The sequence below is a fragment of the Schistocerca americana genome, chromosome 8 (genome assembly GCF_021461395.2).
Source record: "Schistocerca americana isolate TAMUIC-IGC-003095 chromosome 8, iqSchAmer2.1, whole genome shotgun sequence".
NCBI classification, from domain to species: Eukaryota; Metazoa; Arthropoda; class Insecta; order Orthoptera; family Acrididae; genus Schistocerca; species Schistocerca americana.
Genome location: NC_060126.1, coordinates 61,944,010 through 61,963,589, shown reverse-complemented (window position 1 = coordinate 61,963,589; position 19,580 = coordinate 61,944,010). Strand labels below are relative to the sequence as shown.

Sequence of the window (19,580 nt, the reverse complement as noted above, 5' to 3'; positions counted from 1 at the left end):
CTGTTCTTCCGGAAGTGTGAAGGTATGCATCCAGTCTCATCGATTGCATATACCAACTTGCATACTCTTTTGTTTTAAAAATTCCCAAGGAATATTATGTATTTCTTTGGCATTATGTTATTGCAAGTCTTCCAAAGTTCTGGTTTTAGGGTTTGGTACGTCGGCCGCAGTGGCCGAGCGGTTCTAGGCGCTACAGTCTGGAGCCGCCCGACCGCTACGGTCGCAGGTTCGAATCCTGCCTCGGGCATGGATGTGTGTGATGTCCTTAGGTCAGTTAGGTTTAAGTAGTTCCAAGTACTAGGGGACTGATGACCTCAGAAGTTAAGTCCCATAGTGCTCAGAGCCATTTGAACATTTTTTTTTGGTACACCAATCACAAGAAACGGAAACCTTAGCACTTTTTTGTCTGTCTGTCTGTCCTACTGTTAGAACCCCTTTTCAGAATGAAATTTTCACTCTGCAGCGGAGTGTGCGCTGATATGAAACTTTCAGACAGATTAAAACTGTGTGCCCGACCGAGACTCGAACTCGGAACCTTTGCCTTTCGCGGGCAAGTGCTCTACCATCTAAGCTATCAAAGCACGACTCACGTCCTTTCCTCACTCCGCTGCAGAGTGAAAATTTCATTCTGGAAACATCCCCCAGGCTGTGGCAAAGCCATGTCTCCGCAATATCCTTTCTTCCAGGAGTGCTAGTTCTGCAAGTTTTCCAGGAGAGCCTCTGTGAAGTTTGGAAGAGGAGACGAGGTACTGGCAGAAGTAAAGCTGTAAGGACGGGTCGTGAGTCGTGTTTGGGTAGCTCAGATGGTAGAGCACTTGCCCGCTAAAGACAAAGGTCCCGAGTTTGAGTCTCGGTCCGGCACACAGTATTTATCTGCCAGGAAGTTTCAGAACAACTTTTTCTCAGGAACGGGTTGACGCATCAAGTTGTAATTTACGTCAGATACTAAGCTGCACGATCCCTTAGTGTTGTAAACAGTTTAAGCTTCTAAGTCAATATAGTCAAAAGATATTTTGATAATCACAAACACGGTCATGAAAACCTATTGAAGAATTATACACGTGCCAGACCTGGTGGTCTAGCGGTAAACTGCGTCTCTGGAAACCGATAGGTCTTGAGATCGAGTCTCGGTGTGACCCTCCAGTTCTCAACGGTGCGAGCAATCTCCAGGAACAACACGAGGTTCGGATTGAATGTTACGCCGTAGCTCCCCTTTCCCGAGTTGGGAAACTGGAGCAGGCTACAGACACGCAAGTCGCCGAAATGGCGTCCAGTAGAAAGACTTCTCTAAGTCATTGAGCCACATGACATTATTATTATCATTTCTTTCTTGTCTCAGACGTTATGTCTGGTAAAAAATGGAAGGTGACGCGGACCTTGATCAAGCGTGACTTCCTTTTAACTGTAAGGTATATGTTACATTGCATTTAGGAACTTTCGGGTAATTGAACAAGTGTCAATAATTACAGATTTCTGTAGTTGTATATATAAGTTTGGATGTAGCTGTATTGCATTGATGTACTGGTGGATATTGTGTGGTATGACTCCTGTAGTTGATAGTATAATTGGTATAATGTCAACTTTATCCTGATGCCACATGTCCTTGACTTCCTCAGCCAGTTAGATGTATTTTTCAATTTTTTCTCCTGTTTTCTTTTGTATATTTGTTGTCTTGGGTATGGATATTTCGATTAGTTGTGTTAATTTCTTCTTTTTATTGGTGAGTATGATGTCAGGTTTGTTATGTGGTGTTGTTTCATCTGTTAAATGGTTCTGTTCAAGTATAATTTGTATTCATCGTTCTCCAGTACATTTTGTGGTGCATACTTGTATGTGGGAACATGTTGTTTTATAAGTTTATGTTGTAAGGCAAGCTGTTGATGTATTATTTTTGCTACATTGTCATGTCTTATGGGGTATTCTGCATTTGCTAGTATTGTACATCCGCTTGTGATGTGATCTACTATTTCTATTTGTTGTTTGCAAAGTCTGCATTTATCTGTTGTGGTATTGGGATCTTTAATAATATGTTTGCTGTAATATCTGGTGTTTATTGTTTGATCCTGTACTGCAATCATGAATCCTTCCGTCTCACTGTGTATGTTGCCTTTTCTTAGCCATGTGTTGGATGCGGTTTGATCGATGTGTGGCTGTGTTAGATGATACGGGTGCTTGCCATGTTGTGTTTTCTTTTTCCAGTTTACTTTCTTCGTATCTTTTGATGTTATGTGATCTAAAGGGTTGTAGAAGTGGTTATGAAATTGCAGTGGCGTAGCCGATGTATTTGTATGAGTGATTGCTTTGTGTATTTTGCTAGTTTCTGCTCGTTGTATAAAGAATTTTCTTAAATTGTCTACCTTTCCATAATGTAGGTTTTTTATGTCGATAAATCCCCTTCCTCCTTCCTTTCTGCTTAATGTGAATCTTTCAGTTGCTGAATGTATGTGATGTATTCTATATTTGTGGCATTGTGATCGTGTAAGTGTATTGAGTGCTTCTAGGCCTGTGTTACTCCATTTCACTACTCCAAATGAGTAGGTCAATATTGGTATAGCATAAGTATTTATAGCTTTTGTCTTGTTTCTTGCTGTCAATTCTGTTTTCAGTATTTTTGTTAGTCTTTGTCTATATTTTTCTTTTAGTTCTTCTTGAATATTTGTATTATCTATTCCTATTTTTGTCTGTATCCTAGATATTTATAAGCATCTGTTTTTTCCATCGCTTCTATGCAGTCGCTTTGGTTATCCAATATGTAATCTTCTTGTTTAGTGTGTTTTCCCTTGACTATGCTATTTTTCTTACATTTGTCTGTTCCAAAAGCCATATTTATATCATTGCTGAATACTTCTGTTATCTTTAGTAATTGGTTGAGTTGTTGATTTGTTGCTGCCAGTAGTTTAAGATCATCCATGTATAGCAGATGCGTGATTTTGTGTGGGTATGTTCCAGTAATATTGTATCCATAATTTGTATTATTTAGCATGTTGGATAGTGGGCTCAGAGCAAGGCAGAACCAGAAAGGACTTAATGAGTCTCCTTGGTATATTTCACGCTTAATCTGTATTGGCTGTGATGTGATATTATTTGAGTTATTTTGGATATTAAGTGTGGTTTTCCAATTTTTCATTACTATGTTTAGGAACTGTATCAATTTAGGATCTACTTTGTATATTTCCAATATTTGTAGTAACCATGAGTGCATAGTGTAGAGACCGTTGTTTAGTTTTAGCTTGATATGTCACCTTTGCATCTATTATCAGTTGCTCTTTACATCCTCGTGCTCCTTTGCAACAGCGTTTTTGTTCTTCATTTATAATTTTGTTCTGTGTTGTATGTGTCATTAATTTCTGTGTAATGACTGAAGTTAATATTTTGTATATTGTTGGTAGGCATGTTATGGGGCGATACTTAGCTGGGTTTGCTGTGTCTGCTTGATCTTTAGGTTTAAGATAAGTTATTCCATGTGTAAGTGTATCAGGGAATGTGTATGGGTCTGCAATGTAACTGTTAAATAATTTAGTTAGATGTGAATGTGTTGAGGTGAATTTCTTTAGCCAGAAATTTGCTATTTTATCTTTTCCAGGTGCTTTCCAATTGTGAGTAGAATTAATTGCTTGGGTGACTTCATGTTGCAAAATTATCACTTCAGGCATTTGTGGTATCATCTTGTATGTATCTGTTTCTGCTTGTATCCACCGTGCATGCCTGTTATGCTGTACCGGGTTTGACCATATGTAGCTCCAGAAGTGTTCCATGTCTGTTATGTTTGGTGGATTGTCTATTTTAATGTGTGTGTTATCTATTGTCTGGTAAAATTTCTTTTGGTTTGTGTTGAATGTTTGGTTTTGTTTCCTTCTATTTTCACTTTTTTTGTATCTTCTAAGTCGTTTGGCCAATGCTTGTAATTTCTGCTTCTTTTCATCTAATTGCTCTATCACTTCTTGTTGTGAGATTTTACCTAACCTTTTTCGTTTTTTTTCTGACATTTCATTTCTTATAAATTGTGTTAGCTGTCCGATGTCTTTTCTCAGTTTTTCTATTCTGATCTGTAGCCTGTGTTGCCATGCTGGTTTTGTGGGTTTCTTCTGTGTGTTGGTTGGTTCTGATCTCTGCCTATTGTGTATATTTAGTGTAGTGAGTGCTCCTATATAAACCAGTAGTTGTAACTCTTCCATAGTTGTGTTTTCATTTATTTTGTTGTGTATGATTGTGTTGATAGTTTTTATTGTTGTTTCTACATGTGGGTTATTTGGCGGTCTATGCAAGAATGGTCTAATGTCTGTATTTGTGTCTTTGTATTCTATATATGTCAGCTGAAATTTTTCTTCTATATCTAACATGTGTGTCACTTCGTGTTCTATTTGTGCTTGTTCTGGTGGCTGTCTTAAGATTTCGTTTTCCTCTGATTGTTTAATTGATGCATGTTGTTCTTTGTTTGTTTGCTCCTGGATGTTTGAGTCCATTACTGAATTTTCTTCTTCCTCTGATTGCACATTATTTTGTTCCAGTATTTGTTGTACTTCTTGTTTGATGTTTTCTAATTCTGACTGGAGTATCCTGTTATTTTTTATTATTCCACGGATCTGATCAGCTAGTCGTTGTTCTGTTAAAAATTTTAATTCTGGGTATCTGGTAATAAATGTTGTGTATACTTGTGATCTGTATCCAGTTGTGTTGGTTTCTAGGTTTGTTGCTTGGTAATAACAGAACATGAGGTATCGATTAACTTCATCTAACCATCTCATCCTCTGTCTTTGTTTTCCTTTTAGGGTGGTTACAGGAAGCATATCCTGCAAAACACCTCTATTTGGATTTGAATCATTTTCCAGTTGGCTAGCAGTGCCGTTACCATTGTGAGCGGACATTGGGTTCAAGCGTCGTCCCCAACCATGACGGCGCTTGTCCGAGGCTTCTTTAGTTCTGTCCTGAACCAACTAATCACACTAAAAGGGGGGTTAGCCCTATTAGTGGTTTGTTCTTTTCGTCGCCTTTTACGACTGGCAGAACACAGCGGAGGCCTATTCTTTTCCCGGGCCTCCACGGGAATTATTATTATTATTATTATTATTATTATTTTACTGAGAATAGGCAATCTGAGAACCACATTCCAATTTCAATTCTCCGTTCTTTGTTCTTTTCTTTTCTTCCAGTATGCTTTCATCTGTTCGCTATGTTTCTTCTTTCTGTCTTCCGATCGCTTTGAACCAGTCTTTTTAGCTACCCTGCCTCGGACTCTTTCCATTTGCAGTACTTTTCCCCGAAAGACTTCTCTGTTGTTTATATCTTTTGTTTTCATATTGTTTCTTTCTAAATCTTTTTTACTTCGTTGACACAGCCTGCTGTGGACTTCTTGCGCCACAAATATTTGAAAATCTTGTTAGTTAATCTACTGGCTTGCATTTGAAATAAATGTCCAAAAGAAATTAGTCTTCTTATTCTCATTACGTTTGAAATATTTTCTGCATTTTGGTATATTTCCAACATTACTTCGTAATTTCCAATCTTTTTCTGCGTTTTGTGGTCCTAATATTTTTCTTATAATTCGTCTTTCTAGTACTTCTAATTTATTTAAATGTTTGTATCCAGGCATTCTCTTGCATGTAGGCATCTGGCTTCACGACTCTGTTGTAATGCCTTATTTTTGCATTTTTCGATAGGCACTTTTATTGTAGAGGTCGTTGGTGACACCATATGCAACCTTTCCTCTATTGTAGATTTTTCCGAAGCATTTTCTTGGATTATCTCCCCTGAATACTTGAATTTTTTGCTCTCTCTCTTTAGCCAATATCTGTTTTCAGGAATTTTGGAGCATTCTTAAGGTTTGTTGCAAATTTTGTTTTTTCTGCAGAAATTCTTAAGACAGGTCTGCTGGCTTTTCTTCCAGGAGATTTATTTGTGTTATAGCATATGCCACATTTTCGGAAGGTGTAGCAAAATGATGTGCAAATGCAAGACAGTTCATTTCGATCTTCTAACCTCCTTTTATTAAACTTATAGGTGAGATGTTGAGTTCAATAACTTTTTCGTTCCAAATTCTCACTGTTTCCTCTAATACACTATTAAAAAGAATTGGGGTTAGGTCCTCACCTGTTTTTATTTTGAAAGGCTGTGAAATTTCTCCCATAGATTATACTTTACGGACTATATCTTATTATTATTATTATCGTGTATATACACAACTAATTTTATACCATGAGAGCGTGATTTCTACTCCTACTCGTCCTGTTTTTTATGCTCGCCAAAAGAAACGCCATAAGCACATCAAGCTTGTAGTTTGTAATGATATTCTGAAGATATTTTCCTCCGGGAATTTTTCCAAAAGCTTCTTCGATGCTTTAGTTATGTCTACTGAAGCGTAAAATCTCGTCTAGGTGAAAGATGACCTACTTCATGAAAACCATTAATAAATAACTTCTTCGCCGGCCGCTGTGACCGAGCGGTTCTAGGCGCTGCTGCTACGGTCGCAGGCTCGAATCTTGCCTCAGGCATGGATGTGTATGATGTCCTTTGGTTAGTTAGGTTGAAGTAATTCTAAGTTTAGGGGACTGATGACCTCAGATGTTAAGTCCCATAGTGCTTAGAGCCATTTGAACCATTTTTACAACTTCTTCGTGTAAACGAGTAGAACAAACTCCTCGTGGAAGCAAAAAGCTACGAAAGAAGATAATGCGAGGTGACTCTGCCTCAGCTGACAAGGTGAGTGAGCGACTGCCAGGTCCTCGGCTGAGGTCTACCCGCGAGCAACAGCGAAAGTTTTTAGCGCGGAGGGCGAGAGCAGGAGTTAAGGAGGTGGGACGCAGATAGCGTAGCGTTGCGCCCTCGTGTTCGGGTCGCGGCAGTAATGCGAAGCGTCAGCAAAACATCCGGGTCAGCGAGTCAGTGTCTCCAAGTGAGGGGCGCTCCGAGCCGTAAATCTCTCAGAAACCCCTGCCAACTGCATCATCTAAATCACCTATGGTTTGCTTTCCTTGTATTTCGTGAACGACTCCAGGTATCGGAACCAGGTTTTCCGCAAACACAGGGGCACGTAATTTTACAACACGCTTAATGAATTTTGGTTAAATAACGTGGCAGTTAGTGGCCAAATAAATACTGAACTCTCGTATCAACCAATGTATGAAGCAAATATGATTTTCTTAAATGGAAAGATATGCTTTTACCAACGGTATTAGAATTCTCTTGAAAAAATAACGGTACGGTGATACAGTGTTTTTCAGTTTTAGCGTCGAAACGTGAGAGAGAGACGAGTTAAAATTTAAAGTCAGCGAGAACGGAAACGGCTCTTGCTGTGTAAACTCAGACAAGTCAGGCGTTCGTGCCAGGCTCCGTCGTCGTGTGCAGCAAGAAGACAGGCGTACACTACTGGCCATTAAAATTGCTACACCACGAAGATGACGTGCTACAGACACAAAATTTGACCGGCAGGAAGAAGATACTGTGATATGCAAATGATTAGCTTTTCAGAGCATTCACACAAGGTTGGCGCCGGTGGCGACACCTACAGCGTGCTGACATGAAGAAAGTTTCCAACCGATTTCTCATACACAAACAGCAGTTGACCGGCGTTGCCTGGTGAAACATTGTTGTGGTGCCTCGTGTAAGGAGGAGAAATGCGTACCATCACGTTTCCGACTTTGATAAAGGTCGGATTGTAGCCTATCGCAATTGCGGTTTATCGTATCGCGACATTGGTGCTCGCGTTGGTCGAGATCCAATGACTGTTAGCAGAATATGGAATCCGTGGGTTCAGGAGGGTAATACGGAACGCCGTGGTGGATCCCAACGGCCTCTTATCAATAGCAGTCGAGATGACAGGCATCTTATCCGCATGGCTGTAACGGATCGTGCAGCCACGTCTCGATCCCAGAGTCAACAGATGGGGACGTTTGCAAGACAACAACCATCTGCACGAACAGTTCGACGACATTTCAGCAGCATGGACTATCAGCTCGGAGACCATGGCTGCAGTTACCCTTGACGCTGCCTCCCTGAGCGCCTGCGATGGTATACTCGACGACGAACTTAGATGAACGAATGGCGAAACGTCATTTTTTCGGATGATTCCAGATTCTGTTTACAGCATCATGATGGTCACATCCGGGTTTGGCGACATCGCGGTGAACGCACATTGGAAGCGTGTATTCGTCATCGCCATACTGGCGTATCAGCCGGCGTGATTGTATGGGGTGCCATTGGTTACACGTCTCGGTCACCTCTTGTTCGCATTGACGGCACTTTGAACAGTGGACCATACATTTCAGATGTGTTACGACCCGTGGCTCTACCCTTCATTCGATCCCTGCGAAAACCTACATTTCAGCAGGATAATGGACGACCGCATGTTGCAGGTCCTGTACCAGAGGTGGTTGTTCTGGGTACTGATTTCGCAGGACCTATGCACCCAAATTGCGTGAAAATGTAATCACATGTCAGTTCCAGTATAATATATTTGTCCAATGAATACCCGTATATCATCTGCATTTCTTCTTGGTGTAGCAATTTTAATGGCCGACAGTGTACATCTACTTCTACGTGAGTACTCTGCATTTCTACCTTATGTGCCTGGCAGAGGGTTCAGACTGTTTCTCTACCGTTTCACTCTCGAACAGAGCGGGGGGAAAACTAACGCTTTAATCTTTAGATGCGAGCTCTGATTTCTCTTATTTTATTACAATGATCATTTCTCGCTGTGTAAGTTGGCGTCAACAAAATATTTTCGCGTCCGCTGGATGAGCTTGTTGATCGATAAAGATCTCTCGTCAATAAAAAACGCCTTTCCCAACCCAATTCGCATATCATATCCTTGGCACTCCCTCCCCTGTTTCGCGATGATACAAAACGAGCTGCACTTCTCTGGAGTTTTTCTATATGATCCGTCAATGCCACCTGACGCGGATCCCCCACCGCGCAGTTGTACCCTAGCAAGAGGGCGGACAAGCCTAGTGCAGGCAGCCTCATTACTAGACCTGCTGCATCTTCTGTTTTGAAAATAAAAGGCAGTCTTCGGTTCGTCTTCCCCATAACATTTTCTCTGTGATCATTCGAAGTTGTAATTGTAAAACCTAGCTACTTAGTTCAATTGCCAGTCTTTATATGTGTGTGATTTAACGTGTAATAGAAATTTAATGGATTTCTTTTAGTGCTCATGTGGATAATCTCACACTTTTCGTTATTTAGGGTCAACTGCCACTTTTTACACCATACAGATATCTTGTCTAAATCATTCTAGAATTGGTTTCTATCTTCTGATGACTTATCAAAACGGTAAATGACAGCCTCATCTACAAACAGTCTGAGAGGGCTGCTCAGATTGTCTCCTAAATCGTGTATATAGATTAGGAACTGCAGGGGGCCTGTAATACTTTCCTGGGGAATTCCAGATATCACTTCTGTTTCATTTGGTGGCTTTTCATTTGATGACTGTCTTAGAACCTAGGTTAAGGAAAGGCAAACCTACGTTTCTAACATTTGTAGACTTAGCGAGAGCTTTTGACAATGCTGACTGGAATACATTCTTTCAAATTCTGAAAGAGGCAGGGGTAAAGCACAGGGAGCGAAAAGCTATTTTCAAGTTGTATAGAAACCTGATGAGTCGAGGGGCACGAAAGGGAAGCAATGCTTGAGAAGGAAGTGAGACAGGGTTGTAGCCTATACCCTACGTTATTGAATCTGTACATTGAACAAGCAGTAAAGGAAAGCAAAGAAATATTTGGAGTAGAAATTAAAATCCATGGGGAAGAAATAAAAACTCTGAAATGTGGTGTCACAGAACAGTGCTGAAGATTAGATTGGTAGATCAGATAACTAATGAGTAGGTACTGAACAGAATTGGGGAGGAATTTGTGGCACAACTTGACTAGAAGAAGGAATCAGTTGTAGGACACGTTCTGAGGCATCAAGGGATCACCAATTTAATACTGGAGGGAAACGTTGAGGGTAAAAATCGTAAAGGGAGACCAAGAGATAAATGCACTAAGCAGAAGGGTGTAGGTTGCAGTAGTTACTCGGAGATGAAGAGGCTTGCAAAGGATAGAGTAGCATGGAGAGCTGCATCTTTGAAATGAAGACCACAACGACATTTTTCAATGTTAATTTCCCCTGAAGTTTCGTCGTGAGTAGTTTCTGAAAAATATTTTTTGTTATATTTTGCAGGAAAATGTATGTCATTCAGGAGTTCGATATTTTCAAACGGAATTTTATTGAAGTTACTCCATGAAGTATGGAGAAAATGGATCTTAGTTGAATATTTTCTTAGCGGCTTCGACACTAACACGTTTGTCAGCAGTTCATACATCATTTCTGCAGTACCATAAGTGCAAGGTAGAGCCAGCACAAACACAGGGATGAGCTGCAAACTCTCGCAGCAGTTACCTTGAGATGTAAGGGAGCTGAAAATTATAGACCTTGTTCAGTTTGGTGTAATCAAAGAGCGTGTTTTCTTTATTCTTTGGGTATGACCATTCCTGAGTTGGTCATGCTACAAGTCACTTAAAAACATGCTATTTCAAAATATGCGGGACGGTTGATTAAAGACGGGACAATATACGTCCCATATGTATTTTTTCGTGACAACGGGATACTTAACTAAATAAAGGACGATCCTGTAAAATACGGGACTTCTCGTCAGCCTATCATAAGCGCGCATGTACAAGAATTAATGTGACCTACTATTCTTAATCGCGTCATTTAATATCTTTCATTTCTGTTAGCTGCCTTCTGTTTCGATAGCTGTCTAATTTTGGAGATACTGAACGGGAGACTTGGATCCTTACCTTTTCAATATACACGGTGAACCAATTAAAGGCTTGCTCCCCTTTTATTTCATGAGTCGTTCATGATATGGAAACGAGGTTGCCGGAATGTAACAGGCAAGGGACACTTGATTTTCTTATATGTTAACTTTAGGATGACCCGAGAGGGCGGCGCTAGTATGTAGAACAAAGCGATTTTTCTACAGCAGGAGTAGTCATACCCTAGAAGTTAACACGTAGTTCTTCTGGACAGCTGTCGTATCCAAAGTTGTATCTTTTGTTGTGTAATGAAGGGCTTGGAGGAATGACGTCCAACCTCGGTGTAGCGAACCAGCTTAAACCACCTGACAAAGACAAGTCTTCCAGTCCCAGATTGTGCACTAATTACTACCCTTCGGAGTATGGTGTACAATAGCTCCATACCTAGGAATCATACAGGGTCAATATTCAGGGACTGACGGGAACAATCATTTGCAACAGAAGACTTAATATGGACATATGGCCTATTCCGAATGGTTTACGAGATAGAACACATTTAAAGTACGTTGTTTATTTATTAACAGTATTATTCAATACACTGTCAGATTCACACACGTACAACGATTGGTAAACGTTACAACACGAATTTCATACAATATCAACTGAAGAATACCTATTTTTAACACATTCACCGCTAAGCATCATCGTACACGTGGCATTGCAGCTGTTGTAGAGTTCACAATAAATGTTCAAATATCCCACTGTTGACTTCAATGCATTTGTGCACTCTTGGGAGAACATGTTGTGTTGCTTGTCTGAGTGCCTCTGCACGTTCCCTGATGCGGGCAACACCTCCCGCGATGCCACCAAGCAGTTCATCTCGTGTGCACACCTTTCGATTGTACACTTCAGACTTCGTCCAACCCCATAAACGAAACTCTAACGGTGTAAGGTTTGGTGATCCTGGTGGCCAGGTAATGGTACTACCACGACCAATCCAGCTATTAGGGTAAGTGCGGTTGGGATGTTCCCACACACGTCTGATAAAATGTGGAGGGACTCTGTCATGCTCGAAGTACATTACAGTCCCAATGGCCGAGGAACGTCCTCAAGGTTACAAACAAACGAATTTTCCAAAAAAATACAAGTAACCCTGTCCCTTCATTCTTTCTTCTGAAATGACTGGACGTATCAACGTGTTAACGATCATTCCGCACCCAACATCGATCGAAAAACGAAATGCAGCGTCTGGATTTTCTTGCGCCCATCAATGATTTGTAATTGTATTGTTTATTCCATTGCGTGTATACGTGGATTCATCACTGAATGGTATTAATAGGGTAAAATTACGAGTGTTATGTAACCAGTGAGAAAATTCAACTCGTCTGGAGCTGTCGCCAATGTGGAGGTTGTGGACACCCTGTATGCATAGTGGGCACAAGTCATCCGCGTGTAATGTTCGCCACGCACGTGTTGGTGGGACTCTGATACGTGTAGAAAGGTGTGCCGTGTGCTCGTAGTAGTAGGTCTACGCTGTACCATTTCCACCACGTGTTGCTGTTACTGCACAGGTTGTTCAACTACACGTTCAGGGTACTAAAAATTCCGGTGAACACTCTACTATCAGGAATTAAACGTGTCAGGAAGAGCCTGCGGTATTCTTCGACAGGAGCAGGAGCAATGCATCCACAGAAGCTGTAATCCTACACCATATCCGCATATTATTCACTCGATTACATGGATGGCGTTTTGGCGATCGTAGGTACAAACACAGTTCATAGATGCTTCTATCTAATACACCCTCAATCCTTCGCACTACTTCACTCACAACGCTGCGCTTTCAACAGGCCAGTTTCATGGTAGAACCACATTCCAAGGAAAGAGACTGAAAGCAACGAGGTAGGTTGGGCTAGGATAAAACGTCAAAGATGTGGGTGAGTAGGACACACACGCGCAAGCCACCAGCCCAAAAAAGTGTACACTACATTTCTATCTGGGAAATCATTCGGGAAAGGACATACGTCCATATAACATTTTTTCCTTCGCATGAATGTCCCTGTCATATTTCTGAATACTGACAATTCCTCCTGCGATATCCTGTACTCAGCCGTTCACTCGACGACCCGTACGTACAGACTGGAAAATTGGACGAGTCACACCAATATTCAAGAAAGTAAATTGGAATAATCCACTAAATTCCATGCCTATTGCCCTGACCTCGATTTGCAGAAAGATTTTGGAACATAATATGTAGATTGTTCTGACATTATGACTCACCTCGAATAAAACGATTTATTGACAAACAGCTAGCATGGATTCAGGAAATATCGTAATTGTGAAACAATGCTAGCTGCTTATTCTCACAAAGTAATGGGAGCTTTCGACAGGGAATTGATTCCACGTTCCTAGATCTCGAGGAGGCTTTTGACACCGTTCCTTATAGGAGACTTTTAATTAAATTGCGTGCCTATGGAGTATCGTCTCAGTTGTGCGACTGGATTCGTGATTTCCTGTCAGAAAGGTCACAGTTCGTAAAACTTGTCTTCCCCGACGTCGGTTTCTCTAAGCTTTTTCTGTCGCCTGTAAACAATTCGTGTTGGTGTTTTGCAACCGTGACTTATTAAACTGATAGTTCGCCAATTTTCACACCTGTCAGTAACTGCTTTCTTTGAAATCGGAATTATTATATTTTTCTTAAATTCTGAGGGTATTTCGAGTGTCTCATACATCTTGACCACCAGATGGAAGAGTCTGGTCATGGCTGGCTCTCCCAAGGCTATCAGTAGCTCTAAATGATGTTGTCTACTCCCGGGGCCTTGTTTCTACTTTCAGGTCTTTCAGTGCTCTGTCAAATTCTTCGCGCAGTATCATATCTCCCGTCGCATCTTCACCTACGTCCTCTTCAATTTCCTTAATACTGTCCTCAAGTACATCGCTCTTGTATAGACCCTCTATATACTCCACCTTTCAGCTTTCCCTTTTTTGCATAGGACTGGTTTATCATCTGAACTCTTAATATTCATACAGATGGTTCTTTTTCTCCAAATGCGTCTTTAATTTTTCTGTAGGCTGCATCTATCTTACCCCCTAGTGGTATATACATCTACATTCTTACATTTGTCCATTAGCAATTCCCGCTTAGCCGTTTTGCACTTCCTATCCATCTCATTTTTGAGACGTTTGTATTGCTTTTTGCCTGCTTCATTTACTGCCTTTTTATATTTTCTCCATCAATTAAATTCAATACCTCTTGTGTTACCCAAGGATTTCTAATAGCCCTCGTCTCTTTACCTACTTCATCCTCTGCTGCTTTCACTATTTCATCTCTCAGCGCTACCCATCCTTCTTCTACTGTGTTCTTTTCCCCTGTTCTTGTCAATCGTTCCCTAATGCTTCCTCTGCAACTCTCTACAACCTCTGGTTTGTTCAGTTTATGCAAGTCCTGTTTCCTTAAATAACTACCTTTTTGCAGTTTCTTCGCTTTTAAACAACAGTTAACAACCAATAAATTGTGGTCAGTCCACACCTGCTCCTGGAAATTTCTTACAATTTAAAACCTGGTTCCTAAATCTCCGTCTTAGCATTGTATAATCAATCTGAAACCTTCCGGCGTCTCCAGGTCTCTTCTACGTATACAACCCTCTTCCATGATTCTTAAACCAAGTGTTAGCTATGATTAAGTTATTCTGTGTGCAAAATTCTACCAGGCGGATTCCTCTTTCATTCCTTACTCCTAGTCCATATTCACCTATACTCTTCCTTTTCTTCCTTTTCCTGCTACCGAATTCCAACCCTCCCTGACTATTGAATTTTCGACTCCCTTAACTATCTGAATAATTTCATCTCATCATATATTTCTTCAATATCTTCATCATCTGCCGAACTAGTTGGCATATAAACATGTAGTACTGTGTATAGGTGTAGGCTGTTCGTGTCTATCTTGGCTTATTCATTATTAAACATACTCCTGCATTAGCCCAATTTTATTTTGTGTTTACAACCCAGTACTCGCGTGACCAGAAGTCCTGTTCCTCCTGCCACAGACCTTCACTAATTCCCACTATATCTACCTTTAATCTATTCATTTCCCTTTTTAAATTTTCTAACCAACCTGCCCGATTAAGGGATCTGACATTCCATGCTCCGATACGTAGAACGCCAGTTTTGTTTCTCCCGATAATGACGTCCTCCTGAGTAGTCCCCGCCCGGGAATCCAAATGTGGGACTATGTTACCTCTGGCATATGTTACCCTAAAGACGGCTCGCCAGGGTAGCCGAGAGCGCTAATGTGCTGCTTCCGGGACTCGGGTAGGCGCGTCGGCTCCGGATCGAATCCGCCCGGCTGATTACCAACGAGGGCCGGTGTGCCGGCCAGCCTCGATGTGGTTTTTAGACAGTTTTCCACATCCCGCTACGTGAATACCAGGCTGGTCCCCACGTCCCGCCTCAGTTACGCGACTCACAGAAATCTGGACTCGTTCGCATTATTTCATGGCAGACAGCTGGGGTGCACTACTTAAGTCCTGGGATGGCGGCAGGATGGGCATCCAGCCACTCTCTGCAGCTAACACTCCCAAATCCGTCATAACAAGGCCGACCCCGCGTCGAAGCGGGTAAAGGCCCAAAGACAGAAAATATTTTACCCTAAAGGACGTCATCGTCATTTAACGATACAGTAAAGTTGCATACCATCCGGAAAATTCATGGCTTTAGTTTCTCCTTTCTTTCAGCCGTTCGCACTGCCAGCACAACAATGCTGTTTTGCTTGATGTTACAAAGCCAGATCAGCCAGTCATCCAGAGAAGTGTGGAGAGCTGCGTTAAACGAGTCTCAGGACTTAAGACCACAACAATAGCAACAACAACTACTACTACCAGCTAGGCACGTGACGGTGGCACCACGCCCCATATCGGTAAATACTGGATTACACTCCTGGAAATTGAAATAAGAACACCGTGAATTCATTGTCCCAGGAAGGGGAAACTTTATTGACACATTCCTGGGGTCAGATACATCACATGATCACACTGACAGAACCACAGGCACATAGACACAGGCAACAGAGCATGCACAATGTCGGCACTAGTACAGTGTATATCCACCTTTCGCAGCAATGCAGGCTGCTATTCTCCCATGGAGACGATCGTAGAGATGCTAGATGTAGTCCTGTGGAACGGCTTGCCATGCCATTTCCACCTGGCGCCTCTGTTGGACCAGCGTTCGTACTGGACGTGCAGACCGCGTGAGACGACGCTTCATCCAGTCCCAAACATGCTCAATGGGGGACAGATCCGGAGATCTTGCTGGCCAGGGTAGTTGACTTACACCTTCTAGAGCACGTTGGGTGGCACGGGATACATGCGGACGTGCATTGTCCTGTTGGAACAGCAAGTTTCCTTGCCGGTCTAGGAATGGTAGAACGATGGGTTCGATGACGGTTTGGATGTGCCGTGCACTATTCAGTGTCCCCTCGACGATCACCAGTGGTGTACGGCCAGTGTAGGAGATCGCTCCCCACACCATGATGCCGGGTGTTGGCCCTGTGTGCCTCGGTCGTATGCAGTCCTGATTGTGGCGCTCACCTGCACGGCGCCAAACACGCATACGACCATCATTGGCACCAAGGCAGAAGCGACTCTCATCGCTGAAGACGACACGTCTCCATTCGTCCCTCCATTCACGCCTGTCGCGACACCACTGGAGGCGGGCTGCACGATGTTGGGTGCGTGAGCGGAAGACGGCCTAACGGTGTGCGGGACCGTAGCCCAGCTTCATGGAGACGGTTGCGAATGGTCCTCGCCGATACCCCAGGAGCAACAGTGTCCCTAATTTGCTGGGAAGTGGCGGTGCGGTCCCCTACGGCAGTGCGTAGGATCCTACGGTCTTGGCGTGCATCCGTGCGTCGCTGCGGTCCGGTCCCAGGTCGACGGGCACGTGCACCTTCCGCCGACCACTGGCGACAACATCGATGTACTGTGGAGACCTCACGCCCCACGTGTTGAGCAATTCGGCGGTACGTCCACCCGGCCTCCTGCATGCCCACTATACGCCCTCGCTCAAAGTCCGTCAACTGCACATACGGTTCACGTCCACGCTGTCGCGGCATGCTACCAGTGTTAAAGACTGCGATGGAGCTCCGTATGCCACGGCAAACTGGCTGACACTGACGGCGGCGGTGCACAAATGCTGCGCAGCTAGCGCCATTCGACGGCCAACAGCGCGGTTCCTGGTGTGTCCGCTGTGCCGTGCGTGTGATCATTGCTTGTACAGCCCTCTCGCAGTGTCCGGAGCAAGTATGGTGGGTCTGACACACCGGTGTCAATGTGTTCTTTTTTCCATTTCCAGGAGTGTATATACGTGACTGAGGCTGAGAAAGTGTCAAAAAGTAACATACTAGTGAAGATACTTCATGTTATCGTCCGCCCCCGGTAGCTGAGTGGATAGCCGGCACGGTAACACAGCGTGTTTGGTCAGAGGGCTAGCTGCCCACTGTAATAAAAAAAAACTGAGTTATTGGATCAACAACGAACTGATGTGGGTGTCTTTCGACGTCTGCCCCGAGCAGATACAACGAACGAAAACGAACAAAAATGAGATTTTTTTCTTTAAAAAAAAGTGGTCAGCTCGATAGAATGTCAATCCTAAGGGCACGGGTTCGATTCCCGGCTGGGTCGGAGATTTTCTCCGCTCACGGACTGGGTCTTGTTTTGTCCTGCTCATCATCATTTCACCCCCACTGACGCGCCGAAGTGGCGTCAAATGCAAAGACTTGAACCCGGCGAACGGTCTACCCGACGGGAGGCCCTAGTCACACGACATTTATTTATTTTATGTTATCACATGTTGGTTTTCAAGTGACAGTTGCCACAGCGTTGACTGAATTTCACCGAGGCATTGGTTAACACACTGGATTCGCATTCGGGATGACGACAGTTCAAATCTCTGCCCGAACATCCAGGTTTAGGTTTTCCGTGATTGTTCTAAATCGCTTACGGCGAATACTAGGATGGTTCCTTTGAGAGGACCCAGGTGGATTTTTTCCGCCATCCTTCCCGAATCACAGCTCACACGCTGTCCCTAAAACGGACCCGTCTACGACGGCACGTTAAACCCTAACCTATCTTTCTTTCCCGAGCGCCTGTCGCAAACATAGGGAGATGGAATCCTCGTGTACAGCTGAGCCTACTGTATGCAGAAAATTGTGGGTGAATAGTGCGAGCTGTGTTTCAAAGGAGAAGATTTTTGGTAGTCCGCGCGGATTTTTCGCAGGTAGCTTCTTTCACTGTAGAAACGTGACAACGTTGAAGCTCGCATTCTGCTATGGACACGTGCGAGAGACGAATGTTGGCGACGTTTGCCTGTAATTGTGTGCGTCCGTTGTTTCAGCCTTTTTGTAGACAGGTACGACCTGTTCTCTTTTCCGATACAGTAGAACTAGTCGATGCACCAAGGAATCCCGATAAATGCGAGCCAGTCCTCGTGCTATTTCCGCGGCTTGTTCGGTGTGGTATGTAATAGGACTTTGTCAAGGACAATACGATGTTCGCTTGGAGTCGTTTCAATTGGTTTGCACTCTCGAGGTTCTTAGATCCGCGTCTCTCATATAATACGGTGATCATATTTTCAAAATCAAAGTACGGGACCCGGATTACAAGTATAAATGAATCGGTATTTTGTGGAAACTATTGTCAATACTACATCTAAAGAATGTATTTGTGTTAGTGCTACAATTTGTGTTTATGCAACAACTACATAGATCATCGTACCATTTCCTAAAAATTTGCACTAAAGAAAGTATCAAAATACCTTGCATTACTAAAACAGTACATCTATTATTATTTTATTGTTGCCGCATGCAAAGACAGTATATCATTTTCATATAACGGTGTCTTTAGCTGGGGTAGATGTACTTATACTTCAATTATTATTAGATGACTAAACCCTCGTAAAACTGCAATTGGTATCTCGCCGTGGTTCGTGTCTATCTAAAAACATCGGCGGCCACGTGCTCTTGAGTATATTCATGGCCAACATGTTGGTAACAATGCATGCATTATCTAGTGTGCAGTTTGCTGACACTGGTGCACTTTTCGTAATTTAGTAATGCTGTGCCTGTTTTCTAATAGTCGGCATATTTGTTGTATCGCTTAGGATTTATCTTAGTGTGCCTTCTTTGGTGAAATATCAAGCAGTTACAGTGCCCTTCTTCAGTGCTAATACCGCCTTTTGCTACTCAAATTAGCACAATATAAATTGGGTCTGAGTTTGAGTTTGATTTTGCTTTAAGAAGCTAGTAAAGAGACAGACAATGTAGAATTTAGTGAAGATGAACATTTTGTTGAAGAAGATAATGTCAGGTGTACAGATGGCAGTGATGTAGACCCAGACTTTGAAGGAGAAAATGAGTAACGCGAGGAAGAATCGCTGGCTGACAGTGGAAGAAACGACGAGCCAGGTCATGCTGAAATTGTGGTGATGGCGTCTAAAGAAGAATATCTCTACTCATGAGTGTAAACTACTCTTGGAGTTATAATAATTATAACAGTTTGTAACTAGTGCATAATATAAATGACTTCTTTGTCAATAACAGTTTGAGCAGTAAAATTGTCATTATAGGGTATAAAGCAGAACATTTTGTACTTATTTTATATGTAATCTACCATTGGAGATCTAATAATTGTAATAAACTAAAGCATAAACCATAATTTACGACTTCTTTTGAATGAAATTTGCAGTAGTTTCAGTAGCAACGTAACATTTCCTCCCTTTGTTTTGGATGTGAAATCGTGAGAATGTTTTCTGCAGTGTGTACCAGTAACGTTATAGCCCGAATCCTACTGTTCATATCCA

The 19,580-nt window shown here is 42.5% G+C and overlaps 1 protein-coding gene across 1 annotated transcript in view; it reads left to right on the top strand.

Moving 5' to 3' along the window:
• The window catches only part of LOC124545529 (diacylglycerol lipase-alpha), a 454,063-nt gene extending 434,924 nt beyond the window's left edge, over positions 1-19,139 (top strand). The window contains exon 20 of the mRNA XM_047124477.1: positions 19,018-19,139. Coding sequence (XP_046980433.1) covers positions 19,018-19,139 — 122 coding nt within the window. The remainder of the gene's footprint in view (positions 1-19,017) is intronic.
• The last annotated feature ends 441 nt before the right edge of the window (positions 19,140-19,580 follow it).